At 39.3% G+C, this 15,782-nt stretch overlaps 1 protein-coding gene across 6 annotated transcripts in view; it reads left to right on the top strand.

Moving 5' to 3' along the window:
• The window catches only part of CFAP300 (cilia and flagella associated protein 300), an 82,673-nt gene that overhangs the window by 21,521 nt on the left and 45,370 nt on the right, over nt 1-15,782 (top strand). For all 6 annotated transcript variants that reach the window (XM_075592433.1, XM_075592432.1, XM_075592435.1 and 3 more), the window contains exons 3-5: nt 3,433-3,508; nt 9,113-9,279; nt 12,424-12,596. In XM_075592433.1, the coding sequence (XP_075448548.1) occupies nt 3,433-3,508; nt 9,113-9,279; nt 12,424-12,596 (416 nt within the window). The remainder of the gene's footprint in view (nt 1-3,432; nt 3,509-9,112; nt 9,280-12,423; nt 12,597-15,782) is intronic.

The following is a 15,782-nucleotide window of genomic DNA, read 5'->3' as shown; positions in this document are numbered from 1 at the left end:
GCTTCCAAGCAAAATACTATTCACATTAGAAATCCCAGTGCTAAATATGGTCATGTGATATAAAGAAATATAATTGTATTCCATATGTGTATACAAAACAATCATACCCATAAAAACATAATCAATGATGTGTGCTTTATCAAACACCATGTAAAAACATTTTATACAGTATATATTCAAGGTACATTGATTGATTTACTAGTCGAATTGTATGAATTCTTCTTTAGATTTAAAATGCATTTACAACTGATTGCCATTAGTAGTAGCTTAATCACAGTATCAACATATATAGTGGAACCATTTCTTATAGCACACATCTACTAAGCTTATAAAATACAATAATAGTAAGCAACTCTTCATAATGTGCTTCACAATAGTTTCTAAATTGCGATCTAATGTAAAAATAGCAATGAGTGAAATTTTATATGCAGAGTTGCATAGTTTAGATTTTGTTGGTACCAAATTGAACATGTTGTGTTGGGACAGGAAATCTCTCCAACAGGAGACAGGAGCGGAGCACAGCCGTAAAGCAAAAGAGGACAGCTAAGGTGGTGACTAAAAAAGTTTATTGAACAACAGTATGCTGCTGATGGATCCTCTAATGTTTCAGCCCTCAGGCCTTTGTCAAAGAGTTGTGTTGGGAGTCCAGTCCTCGCTTTGCATTAAAAAAAAATTAGACTACAGAGTTCTTTCCTTGTAATCCTTGCATGTCGAATCTATCCTTGGGGTGGATATTTTCAAATAGCAACTCTGTCATAACTGGGAATAATAACAGTTGCAGCTTTTCAACACAGGTTAGCAGCAGCATCTCTGATCTGACGGGCAGGGTCAAAATGTTGGAACTTGTAAAGGAAATGTTTTGGCTGAGATGAATGGATGAGTGATATGAAGGTTCTACCACTAAAATGTTACATGGATTGCAGTGGGTAATTGCAATAAAACAAGGGTTCTCACATTTTTCAGCATTCAACACAGTACATTACACAGAATGGCTTGAGTTGCAGATAAAAGTAATGTTGTGGATGTGAAAGGCAAGTTCAAGTTCTTGAGATGTGGGGGAGTAATTGAGCCTTTAACCTTGATTAAAAACAAACATTGATATTGGGATGAAAATGGGAAAATGCGCAGCTTTGTTTTTGGCATGTTTCGTTTGCTGTGGAGAATACTGGAAGCAACAAAAAAAAGACCAGTGAGAATGGACGTAGAGGGTGAGGTCTTAAGAACATGGGTAGATTTGTGTATTATCAGCGTGGAGAAGTTGGTGAAAGTCAAAGACCGTCTCTTGGTTAACATAGAGGAGATTTATAGAGTGAAAAGAACAGATGTCCTGAAAGGAAGCTTTGGGGATTATCAAGAGAAAGTGGCAAGGACTGGATACCAAAAGCAGAGACCATGAGGAGTGGGTAGAGATAATACATGGAGTAAACTATGAATCTACTACAGTAAAGACAAGTAAAGTCTGCCTGTAAAATAGGGATCAGGTAGGGAGGTTGATCTCTGTGTCTTATCCTAGGTTTCACACCTGGTTTTATTGCTTACAGAATCATGGTTCATAATTCCACTGAATGCCCCACACCTAATCAAATACAGATACCTAGTAATATAATGCTAAAATGGGTAAACTGTGTTTCTGTATTAGGTAACAACTGGCAATAGCTAAGATAAATCGTGTTGTGTTTGAAAGCGCTTCTGGTGCCCCAGAGTTACATTTTCCTGCCTGTTCCATCTTTCCTTTGATGTATCAGGCATATTGTTCGAAATGGGTTCCTGCCAGCCTAGGAGCAGTGTGGGGTATGTTAAGTCCTCCGTTTCAATATGTAGCTATATGGTGTAAAGGTAGAGACTATAGTTGACCCTGGGGTAAAAACATACCAACAATTTTGCTTTGCTTTTTTACAGCAATATATATTAGGTTTTGTCTTTTTTGCATATTTTACTTTTCGATTTGTATAATATTTGCCGTTTCTGTCTAGCATTCATATCCCTATTTATTTTCCTATCCTGGGGAATGAACAATTTTTTAGCCTTTCAAATTAATTTTGCATTTAAAATTGCTGCTTTATGCATTTCAAGTGTAGCACTGTTTCTCTCTCCCCCCCACCCCCTCTTCCCTCCCATGGGAGATGCACAGCCTATGCTACCTAATGTGTGGTGCAATACCTGTTCGGGTCAGGAGAGCGGAGTCTGATCTGCGATGTTATGGAGATCAGGACAGGCTTAGGTTCTTCTCTGAGCTCTTCCCATGTTGCCTAGCGCCTCCAGCAGTAGTGGGCTCCAGGATGTTCAGGTCAGCCTCCACTATTACACTCTTTCCCCCTCAGCCCAAGGACTGATACTCAGACTCAGGTATATTAGAACAGGATCTTTATTGGGGAACATCCACTGCAGATCTCACAGCAATGCAAGGTTTCAGAGGCTCCTTACCTCTGGATTGTGCGTTGCCCCTGATAGTATAGGGCATTTGTGGCTGAGTCTGCTGTTCCCTCAGTCCAAAGACTGAGGGCGAGCACGCTCTTCCCGCCATGGGAGAGGCTGATAGCTCTACTGCTTCCTCTCTCTTCCAGAGCAAGATCAGGACTGACACTAAATTTGGACTTCCTCTAATTAGGATAGAAGGGGCGGGCTCATGGTCTATACCTATCCCTGATAGGCTTACACAGGCCGTAAGTCACCACCTTACTCCTGTCCATCATAGAGGAGCATGGGGGGGATGACAAACCTACAAAATGACCCCCTTACAGCCTGCAGCTAGCAGGACTTGCATAACAGGACGGGGAAAGACAGGCAGAATAACATACCCTGTTACACAAGTATATTTATAAATCCTACCAAACATTTTATTGCGTGGATATAAACTTGTCTAATAATCTGTTTTAGATCTAATGTGTAGACTAATTGTAGTCTGAACATAAATATGGAAGTTTGGTTGGCACTTCTGGATGACTACATAGGAACTATCCTCTTCAGTGGCATACGTCACATTTACAAAAAGGGTTTCTTCTACACTGGCAATGTCTCGATCCCCTTGCCTTGAGCTTTATGGTACTCTAGTAATCATCAGGGGGCTTCATAAGAAGGACTTCTAGAAATTGTGGTCTACATTTTTTTAGGATGTTTAGCCAAGAAAATGCAGTGAGTACAGGTGTAAAGAGAAGCATACTTCACAGAAATGTACTGTAGTAACTTATTCAAAAATTCTGAGTAAGTTGCATTGTTTGCTTTAATCACTATGTGCTGCAGGGCATTAAATAATGCAGGCTCCAGATCCCCTCGAGGTTAAATATCAATCGAAAGACTGGTGATTGAAGATTAGGGATACAAAGCAACCTGTCAGATAAGATCAACCCTGTTTGATTTTCTACTGCATGACTAATAAATTCATTGATACTTCGCTCACATGCATTCTGTCTAATGATGTTTTTCTAATTCCAGGCTTTTTTCCAAGATCCCAATGTCATTTCCCACTTGAAGTTACTTTCTGATTCTTCAGGACAGTGGGTGACATTAGGTAAAAACAAAATCAGATATTGTTAACACTTATGTTGTATTTATTTATTTGTGTTTTTCAATTACCATACTGAGTAACTGCAGTACATTGATTCTTGGAATCATGGATTATATCTCTCTTCTGCTTTTTTTTTTTTTTTTTGTAACTTAAATTTTCGATATTCTCATTTTTAATAAAGTCCCTCTCATGTTGAATACTTTCTTAGCCCCGCCTCTTGAACCTTGCAGAACCATCTAGAGAATGCCTTTGAAATCCCTTTTGTTTATGTCGGAGAACCCATCTCTAGCAGAACATATATCCTTATCTCGAGATCTTATCAGTTTTTACCACTAGGCCTGCAAAAGATGTTAACATACAATATACCCTCCCTTTGTACTTTTCACACCCACCTTCAATCAAGCCCTTTTGAAGCTCCCACAGATTCATGACAAGTCAGAAACCCCAAATATTGTATTTTAACTTCAATGGTAGTGCATTAACCCATTAAGCACCAGAGGGATTAAAATACCTAATATCTCATGATATTATCATGACAATGTTATTTTGGGGCATTTCCTGTTTTCTTCTTTCCAGGAGATATGTCAAACAGGACCTCTCCATGCATTCTTAAGTATCTCAGGAAGCAGGGGTTCCCTCGAGCTGAAATCAACACGGTTCAGCTCTAGAGACCTGCTGCTTCAACCCAATTTTTTTTTTTTTTTTTTTAAAGGGTCCTGAGGGCTGCTCATTTAACTGTGCTCATAAGGAATGTTCACATGAATTCTGGGCTCTCTGCTTAAATGCCACATTAAAATTGTCTGCCTGCTGAAGATTAATCTTATTAGTTGTTTGTATGGCAGCACTTTTCCGAACAATGAACCACCAAGGCAAAAGCTGTTAACATTATTTGTGTGTGTCAAATGAGACTGCTCGACATACCTAGAAAATACTACTTATTAGGAAGGTTAATGGAATCCTTCCAAGTATGTGGCACAGCAGTCATGTATCTATTTAGGTACTCTTGTTGAATAAAACACTTAGAAATGCACTGATCGGAATAGATAATTTCTCTAATGGCAATAGGCAAGTCATACAAGAGATGGAGTGAAGCAGGGCACGTGATGGGCCTTTGAGTGGCCCACAAACTGTTTGTACCTCTTGTATCAGAATTTGTAAAAAAAAAAAAAAAAAAAAAAAATTCTGATATACTGTAGTATTAGGGTGTTGCAATTAAAAAAAGAATGTCTTATTTAATGCACTTAATTTCATTTGTAGGCCATAAATACTATGAGAAGGAAATATAGAAAAAATCACTCCACACATTTCAGCCCAATTTTGCAAATGAAAATGGCTTAATCAATGGATATTTAAATTGCTATTCTTGCTGTAGTCAGGTCACCTGATGACTACTATTCTGCCCTTGGGCTGGCAGTAAACCCTGGTACAATCAGGTTGCCAGTAGTTGGTATGGGGGTTTCCTCCTTCGTTTTGGTACTGCACTTTGAATGACAGCAGAGGGTGGTACATCCTGTTGTAGCTGGGACAACGGCGTGCCCGCCTCCTGGCTGTACTTAAGGGTAGGACCGCCCTAAAGTTTAGTAGTGTCCTTCCCCCTCTGAGGAAGGCAGGTCACACAATTGGGGAGCCTAAGATTGGGGCCTTCCCTTGTGCTCTTCCCTCCGGGGAAGAGTAAGTGTGGACCATACCTCTGCCTCCGCTAGGGAGGTGGGGAAGACCTATGACGGTTGCGGGTGCCTTGGCCTGTAGTGATGGTCCAGGGACCATCATTCATTGAGAGCTGAGAGTACTGCATTGGGCAGAAGTCTGCCATGTATCTGTGCTGTACAGAGTGAATAAACCGTTCCTGTTGTTATATACCTCCTGCCTGGTGCGTGACCTTACTGGGGGGAGAAGTAATAAGTTCTACCGTGGGAGATCACCTTCGGCTTCTGGAGCCTACGGCAGATGGAGGCGCTGCACTGCTAAAGAGATATGTGGGGTATGAACCCCAGAAGCCTGATTCAGTGTCCCCACTACCATCGGCGGACGACTCAGCCCTCCTGTTGCCAGCAGGTATATGCACCATACACCTTAGTAATGGACAAATCTCCCACCGGGTGGGGGAAACACCGTTACACTTTTTTTGCTTTTTTAAATTTATTTTCTACGTCTGCAGTCTTATATTTCTCCCGTTCCAATAATGATCATAGTGGCGCAAAGAATAGAGTAGCATAGTCCACAGTATACCGCAGTGAATGAAGAAACATAACTAAACTGCCACTTCTTATAATGGTGGTTATACAGCTTTTTTTAATAGTATGGTTGTGTCCATTCACAGCAGGTAAAATGAAGATGGTAAGATGATTGTGTGACACCAGAATGCCCTGAGATCAGTAATCTCTCAAACTACATATGCTACCCATCTTCAAATGGGTATCCCTATACCTTTAGATGCCAACTTACACATCCACTTAGGTCCACACCTCGGGCATCCTGTGTTTCAATAAGTGATTGATGATTCACATTAACAAAGAGCATCCCCACCCTGATGATGAAATTCTATACTTAAACGCTACACTCCTTAAGGGCATACCCTCCCTTTCTGAAACAATAGATAAGGATTATCAGGCAAGTTTCAATGTCTATCATTAAATTGTCACTCTGTTTTACAGGTAAACATTCACAGGGATTTTTTAATTTGTTGCACCTAAATAGGAAGTGTTTTCTTTATTATCCCAAACTTTCTATTTGCCAGGTGTACAGTGGCCTGCTTGTGTGATGTATGGCATACCCACCTATTTCTGGCCTTTCTTCCATTCTTTTGACATATTAGCCCCTATTTACTAGGCACCTTGCAGTCTATTTAAGTGAATGGGCCGTAATGTGTCTTAATGCAGGGGCGCGCAAACTTTATTTGCTGCCTCCCCCCCCTTGTCTGCTCTCCTCTGTCGGTGCGCCCCCTTCCCTTACCTCGTGCGGCATCATATGACGCTGCGGGGTCATGTGACGTAACGTGTCCCGCGGCGTCATTTGTCGTCACGTTACCTTGGCAACCATGATGTCACATGATGACGCTGAGTTGCCATGGTCACGCGTCATGAATCAGGCTGAACCTCGGTAAGAATAGGTTGAAGAGGCCTCGCGCGGTCCCCCGGCCTTTCATTTAAATGCCTTGGGGAAGAGCATAAGACCTCTGCAACCGCCGCCCCCCCCCAAAAAAATCTTGCAAATCTTGCAAAACCCCAGTCTTAATGAATAATACCGCTTAGTAAATATCGCCTATTGTGTCTCTACTTTTTCTTGCTTAACACGTAGAGCTGTTTTATGTACCCCATCGTTTCTCTCTGACTTTTCATCGTGCTATGCTATCTCAGATCATCATCACAATTGCCATAACTATATGTCCATTGTAACAATCCTAAAATATTTGAGTTTGTTTTGACATCATGTTGTCAAATAGCGTTTATTGCTTTATATTGTATCAACGTGAAGTCTGAGAACTTTACTATAAGCTTTGCCACTCAAAATATGTTTTTGAAAACCTGGCATTTCCTAAACGAATATTGGTATTTGCCTTTTTCTTTTTCAGGGTTTTATGGCCTAAAAATGAATTAAGTGTATCTTAAATTATGAAAGAAGCCATGGTTTTGTTTTATTGCAGCACTTGACTAGATAAAATAAAATCAAATAGGAGGTTCAGAAGAGTTATACATATTGTCTTTTTAGTTCTATTTAACAAAGCTCGCAAATTCATTCGTTCAGTGAAAGAATGTGGGAACATTTTAGAAATTGTTATAACATTTGTATTAGGTTGTCATAATCTTATATGAAAACCACACTTAAAATTAGCAGCAGCAAAATACGGGCTACTCGAAGGCCTATCACTGCCATCACTAGTTAGAGCCCTATTCCATCTCTTGCATGACTTGCTTATTGCCATTAAATAAATAATATATCCTGATTAGTGCTTTTCTACATTATTTGTTTAGAGTGCCTCATTCTTACCTCAGCTCAGGTGTAGAGTTATTTCTTTTTTCTGTTTGGCTTCTGGCTACTTCCTTACCAATTAATATGATCAATGTGCGGCCCTGGTAAAATGCATGTTAACTGCACATTCTCATCATGAAGATGAGTAGCAGTGACAGGTTTGCCAACAGCCATTTGACATCACAGAGAATTCCCCAATCTAGAAATAAAATAAAGCAATAATCTGAAACCAACACTATAATGAAACAAGTAAGGAAGAAGGGGTCATCAAATGATGGTGTAACTGCCTTTTATATGGATAAAATGTGTTTGAATCATAGCATCAGCATCTTACTAGCCTGGGCAAGTTACTTCATTTCTCTGCACCTCTAGCATCAAGATTAGATTGTAAAATGCCTGGGTCTGGGGCTATACCTAAAAAAAAGTCTTTGTACATCTCTGTGTATTCCACTGCACCATAGACAATAATTATGTAAATGCTAATGGGGGAAAAGGGGATAGGGAAGAAATTCCCACGTCAGCTTAATAAATTGTTTGAAGTAGATATAAAAAATGAGGTGCAATAGGGATATATAATGAATAAAATCGGAGAGGAAAGATTCCCTTTTGAATGCACTCACAGCGAAGTGTGATTAATGAGTAATAAAAAACCCTTGATTGAGTAATGGTAAAAGATAATAGGATTATTGATGGCGAGTCTATGGTCAATCCACGGCACTACTGAACCTAAAATAAACACATAATTAAAATAATATAGCAGTTATATATTCGCTGCCCCTGTGATGTGATGTAATATAAAGTGAGATCTACTGGGGACACACTCCTAGTTGGTAGAGACGGTGAACCTGGTAGTATATACCTAAATTGATCTCACAGCTAGCACTTATATTACTTGTACTAAACCTCCAGGGTGATGTTGTAATCAAACCTGGAGCAATACATCTCTCATAGAGAGATAGACAAAAGGGTACAGAAAATAATAATAAAACACTGCATTAAAATCTTGTGTCCCCCATAGTAGAGACCATATTGAGTGCAATGATTTCCCGGTCACATGTAACCACATAACCATTACTTACCTGGCTACGTACACGCTTGAAGATTTTAATCTTTCATTTTAATCATCATCATAATATATATACATCAAGATGCAAATAACATGCTTGAACCATACCTGAAATGGTGCACACCAGAAATTAACCCTGGACTACGCGTCTTGGATCTCACTCGGTCCTTCTCGTGGTCCTGAGTGAGATCCGAGACGCTGAGTCCGGGGTTCATTTATATATTATGTATTATATATATATTATGATTTTGTCCATTTGTCATCATGATGTATTATTGTAATGTTTGAATACATTTGATAGATTTATTTTTATTGGGACTTCTTGATATTTTTTATAATTATTATTACTACTACTATTAATATATCTTTTTTTCTATATCTAAGTGATAACAACTATGAGCCTGTACGTTCGCTACTTTGCCAAGAACTATAGTTTGTGCTAGTTAAATATTTGCATGATTTGTTTCACTGTAAAAGGTTGTTTGAAATAGACTACTCTTTAAAATCAGCCAGTATTGTTCTCTGTACAATATCCCCATCCCTTTCTGAACTCATTGTGACCTTTTTTGTAGGCACTCAGGTGAAGAAAGTTGAAGCCAAGGAAATGCCGTGCACTCAGCTGTCAATGTCATTGTTTGATTGTCTGTACACAGAACATATTGTAAGGGAAAGTGGACATATTTTAAAATGTCTTGATGAATACTTTGATGATTTCCCTATCTCGGATGAACTTCGAAAGGTAAATGCAACAGTGGCCTTAAAAATAATATGTTAAAGAGTTAGCAATATGGCAAACTAAGAGTTTTTTGGTTTTCCTACTTTCCTCATTAAGGTGTTGAACATCATAAATTGTAGCAAAGTTAAACTTGCTGAAAATATTACAAGCGGATAGTGAAAAACACATTCATTTTAGTGTTTTGAAACCAAATTACAAATTGTTCTGCTTCATTTCTCTTCAGGTTTTTTTTTCTCGATTCAGCTACTGATGAGAATAATGAACAGAATAATCCTCTTGTATATACAAATGTAGGTGTCCTGTGTATATAGTGTAAAGTTATTACTAAAAGCGCAAAACTTTTTTCTTTGTAGTGCCAACCATGAGTACAGCATAATACAAAGTGCCGATGTGGGATCGTTTTGATCTCCATGGTTTTTGGCCATTTTTCTAGATTTTTCACTTCCACTGCCCTTATATTCTATTTTTTCTGTTTAATACATTTTTGTATATTTTTATAAATTGATTTGCTTTTGTATTTTTCCTTTTTTGAGTGCTGGAACTTTGTATATTTATGCAGTGGAAGCACTGTTTGTCCAGTAATAATGGGGAAAGACCGGGTTGCAGACCAGTCTGATACATGAAAATGCACCACAAGTGGTATTTTTTATTTTAAACAATGCATATAATATTGTTTATGTATGTATAATTATTTATCCTTATGATAGATCATTTTTCTAAAATGAAATAAAAACGGTAGGAAATGTTTAACCATTTTGGTTAACCTCTGACAAACCTCACTGACATAGCAAATGCATTCAATGATTACATTGTGGGGTATGCTGCTAACTTATTAGTGAAACCCAACCCACAAACATGAATATCATTCTATGAGTAGGCCTATAGCCCCACCCTCTCCCAAAACTGCCCACAATTTTCAATTTGTCCCAGTATCCGAAGAGGAGATTACACAAGCACTCCTCAAATTAAAACTAAGCAGCCAAAGTGGACCTGACTTACTGCAATCTAAGTTTCTAAGACTTGGTACCACCGCAATTGCCAAACCAATTTCTTCCAAAGTCAACTCTATTCTGTTGCAGGCCATATCCCCAAAACCTGGAAAACTACTAGAGTTGTCCCAATCTTCAAAAGTGGGGACAAAAACACTGTCTCAAACTACAGACCAATCTCTCTTCTCCCAATACTATCCAAAGTCATGGAAAAATGTGTTCACTCCCAATTAAGCGATTACTATACCAAGACAAATTTCCCTATCCAATTCCAATCTGGCTTTCACCCCAAACACTCCACCGTAACTACCCTGCTAAAAGTTTGCAATGCGATCCAGTGTGGAATGGAACTGGGACAACTCACTGGTGCTATATTCCTAGATTTTGCAAAGGCCTTTGATACTGTTGATCATGTTATCTTGCTTAACAAACTCCAGTGCTCTGGAATAGGGAAGCATGCTTCAAACTGGTTTCATTCCTACCTATCAGGTAGATACCAACATATGTCCACATGTGGCTCTAACTCCAACCCCTTGGATATCACCTGTGGTGTCCCGCAAGGCTCTGTTCTGCGGCCCCTAATCTTCCTACAGCTTGTAAGGGAGCTTCAATACACATGTATGCAGATGACACAATCTTATCTGCACACAGCCATAGCCTCTCCGACCTTGAACACATACTTCAATCTGACTGTTTGAGACTTGAAAATTGAATTTTCCAAAACAAACTGTTTCTAAACACTGACAAGACTGTAACAATGGTATTTGGGACCAAGGCTACATTTTTAAAGCTTCCAATGACTGAGCTCCAGATCAGAACCAACGCTAACACTACCCTAACTCCGGTTATTAGTTTTAAATACTTGGGCATATGATTTGACTCCCATTTAACATTTGGGATGCACAATATCCGGCCGCTCCTCTTACCGTGCACATCACAGCTGAAACAATCTACCTGAGACTCTCAAAGCCACTACCGGTCTAAGTTCTTTCAAGACTTCAGCTGTCTCACATTTTAATCTGGTCTGTAACTGTTACATATGCCCATATCATATATTATCTTTAACTGTTTGTGCAATGTCTTTTTAAATATAATGTATAACCCTGTTCTTTTAATGTAACCACGTATTATAATAACTGCGCCCAAGACATACTTGGAAACGAGAGGTAACTCTCAATGTATTACTTCCTGGTAAAACATTTTATAAATAAATACATTTATGTGAGAGAACTTGTTCAAAGCCAAATCAGCTTGTCATGTCTCCTTGTGTGTGACTGTAACAGGGGAGTAATCCCTGTTCAAGTAATGTGCCTTTAATCTAGCAGTGTGGTGGTTAACTGCTGGTAGTCAATTAATAAACACCACCTGCCTGATTTAGATTGCTTACAAAGCCTTTCTGTTGAGACAGGAAGTGACTCTTTAGCTCTGACTGAGAGCTGAATTTTGGAGACAGAGCAGTGTTCTTGAGTCTCCCAGGAGAGACTGACCAAGAGAACACACATCTCTGGAGCTGACAGGTCTTGAGCTCTGCCTAGCATAGCTGATTGCAAGACACCAAATAAGACTTCTAAACCTGGATGCTGATTTTCTGTGCACCCACGGGTGCGGTTCCAGGAGAGCAGAGAAGCTTACTCTACAGCAAGAAACAGATAAGACTTTCATTATTAAGAGACTGCTTATATCTGCTTATTTCATGCTATATGTTTTGGGACTGCGAGACATGCTTTACTAAGGGAGATGTGAATTAATTGCATAGGATTTCACTAGAACTACTACCAAGTGAATAGAAGCTTTGTTCCCCCCCCCCCCCCCCTGTGTTTGGATGGTTTCCCGATGAAAAGGAAAAGGCACAATAAAGCCTATTATAATTTCACCTTATAAAGTCTCCAATTGTGTACCTCTGTGAATGTCCGTCTACAGTGACGTTCACGAGCAATTTACATTTTTTATTTTTCCATTCTTCTCTGTGATGTTGAAATACAATTGTAAGTGCTTCGGGATCCAGAATTCATTGTGTATGTACATTTTTATGCTCAGCAATACATATATGAAGTAGGGTTTAGGATTAGAGCACTTTTCAGGAGGTAAAGGCACTTGAGCACATGTTCATATTTATTTTTAATCTAGTTCCCTTTTTGTTTTGTTTGCACTGTTTAAGGTTCTTCTTCTGGATGACACTGATAAATTTGACATATTTAGCCAGTCAGACCGAGAAGAGTTTCTTTTCCATCTTTTCAAACATCTCTGTCTCGGAGGCGCTCTCTGCCAGTTCGAAGATGTGATTGATCCTTATCTACAAACAACAAAATCTATTTACAAAGACCTCATGAGGTAAGAGTGCACCATTTACTTTATCACGATACCAGAATTGTTGGCTAAAAGAAAATGTACTTCTGCAAAAGACTCTGGTCACTGCTCTGCAGTACACAAAGATTCATGAATATATGTTTCAGATGAGGATTTGACACTTGTATGAGCGATTTAACCAGGGGTGGGCAACTTCAGTCCTCCATGGCCACCAACAGGCCAGGTTTTCAAGATATCCTTGCTTCAGCACAGATGGCTCAATCAGTGGCGAAGTTTTATGTCTTGGCTTCACACAGGGTTTGAAATGGCTGTCAAATAGAAAGCTGCAACCAATGATGATGTGGCTTCTTATTTGCTTGCAATATGGTGGCCATTTTGTGTTCTATGAAGGGAGATTTAAACCCACAATAGTGTATCCAGGCTGCAACAATAAGCTAGGCCTCCATGAAAGAGCTTATCCCCCACCGTGCCTGTGTCTAACAGGACTTATACTGGTAGGGCCACAGAAAAGACGATAGCCAGGGGACTAGGCTACATATAATAATTCAGTGTGTGTATTATATATATTCAAGTGTATGCTCAGTTGTACAGTGGGATTAAAAAAAAATATTGGGGTAGGGCGAGTCCCTTTTTTTTGTCTGGCGAGTAGCATTTTTTTATAATGTGTGTGTGTGTGTATATATATATATATATATATATATATATATATATATATATATATATCATATGAACCAGCCCAAAGACCAGTAAAGAGACAGCAACCAGCAAGGAGTAATCCAAAATAAACTGTATTGAAGCAAACAGATACACGAAGGCTTTTGTGTATCTGTTTGCTTCAATACAGTTTATTTTGGATTACTCCTTGCTGGTTGCTGTCTCTTTACTGGTCTTTGGGCTGGTTCATATGCTATGTGGATTCCTATGGGACTAGCAACTGCCTTTTGCCCTACATTTTTTTATGTCACACTAAATACAAAACTTTTTTGACAAACTTGTGGAGTGCTGCCTCTGATATTCGCTCAAACGGTATCGTATTTCTTATTTGATTTATACAGGATTTGCACCCACCTTCATATACCTGACGGAGTGCCTTGTTCTCATTTATTCACTATATATATATATATATATATATATATATATATATATATATATATATATTCCACAAGAGGCCAGTCAGCACACTGTAATGAAGCAAAAAAACATGCTAGTCCCATAGAGAAACACACAGCATACAAACCAATCCAAGGACCAGTAAAGAGACAGCAAACTGCACGGGGTTAATCCAAAAAAAAAACCTGTATTCAAAACATAGACACACGTAAGCCTTACAGTTTTTTTTTTGATTAACCCCGTGCAGTTTGCTGTCTCATTACAGGTCCTTGGATTGGTTCGTATGATTATATATATATATATATATAATCTCCACACTCATCACCTAGTACTGCTAAGCAACTAGCATAAACAAATAAGGGATATGTGATAACCGTGTTCGGCGATATATAAATACAATCGTGGTGGCAGTGTACAGACAGAATACATGACTGCAGCAACCAATCAAGCAAAAAGGCAGGCACAGAAAAAAAAAGCAAAATATAGCAACATTCAACAGTACAAAAATGGTTAGATACATGTGTCAGACATAACTGAATAGAATAAAGTGTAGCGACGCCAGATGCTGTATCTCAGAGCACGCGCCATGGACTGATTATGGGAGTGATTTCTTCCCCATGTCTCAGTCCTATGGCCGCCTGGCTTGTGCACATGCGCCAGGTACAGTGACGTGGGGATGTTCTGGAGTGCACGCCATGCGTGTGCACGGATTGATTACAGGATGAATTCACCCTGCCTGGTTCCACACTTGGCCGTTTGGCTTTTGCGCATGTGCGGCGCGTTGCGATGGGATGACATCATCGCGTCTTTTGGCGCGAATTTTTTGGAAAACGGCTGTGTAGAAAAGCACTGTTCACACAAACAGTGCCTGACTCCTTGATAAAGTGCATACTGCACTTAACACGTAGGAAGGTTGCTAGATCTGCATTTTTTAATGTTCTAATAAAATAATGTTTTATATTCCACTTTGACCCACTCTCTTTGGCTGTGCGCCATATATCCATTTTTTCCTGAGAAAATAAAAGCAAGCTTTGCTGACTGTCAGAAAAATGTTTGCTAAATAATTTGTAATTCTTTTAAAATCACAATACAGAGACTATCCTCGATTCATTTTTAAACCTTAAACTTGAATCTATTCTTGAACTGTAACTTGCCTTGTTTGGGCATTCATTCAGGAAGTTAAGCATACAATTTCCCTAATAGCATCATTTTTTTTTCCGAGTAACAGCATTTGAATGGATTATAAGGGAGAGGTGTGAGGCAGGGAGGCCAGATGAACAAAATGTTGCAGTAATTAATGTGAGAGAACAAGGGCAAGCATTGGTGTATTTAGTGGTAGTGGAACATAGGAAGGGGCATATCTTAGCAATGTTGCGTAGGAAGAAACGGCAAGATTTAGGAAGTGTTTATATTTGGGGAGAAGGAAAGGGACAAGTTGAATGTAAGCCCTAGACAACATACTTGTGAGCCTGGGTGGATAGTAGTGTTATTAACTAAAATGGAGAATGGAACATTGGGGACAGGTTTGGGAGGGACTATGACGAGCGCTGTCTTAGCCATGTAAGCTTATGGTGGCAAAGGGCCATCCTTTTCCACCATAAGATGGCTGGCCAGCAATTTTGGGTATTAGGCCAGGTGTAGAAAAGTATAATTTTGTGTCATGAGCATAAAGGTGATAGCTGAATCCAAAGGAGTCAATAAGGTCACCTAGCAAGAACGAATACAGAGAGAAGGCTAGGAGACCTTAAACCAAGCCGTTGAGGTACACCATACATGTAGAGGAGGAGTTGGCAAAAGAAGCGCTGAGAGAGAAGGGAGGAGAACAAGGAGAGTGCAGTGACAAGGATGCCAAGAGAGTAAAGAATGTGTAGGAGAAGAGGGTAGTCAACAGCATTCGAAGCTGAGGAGAGGTCAAGAATAAGGATGGAGTAGTTTCCTTCAGATTTGTCAATATAGAAGTCATTAGCTACCTTGGTAAGTGCAGTTTCTGTTGTGTATGCTGTACAGAAGCCTGATTGAAGATGGTCAAATACAGTAGGTTATGGGAGTTGAGAAAGTGAAGTATACGTAAGGGAACAATTTGTTCCAGAAGTGGAAGAC

This window comes from Ascaphus truei, chromosome 3 (genome assembly GCF_040206685.1).
Source record: "Ascaphus truei isolate aAscTru1 chromosome 3, aAscTru1.hap1, whole genome shotgun sequence".
Taxonomy (NCBI): Eukaryota; Metazoa; Chordata; class Amphibia; order Anura; family Ascaphidae; genus Ascaphus; species Ascaphus truei.
This window is presented reverse-complemented; position numbering and strand designations above follow the sequence as displayed.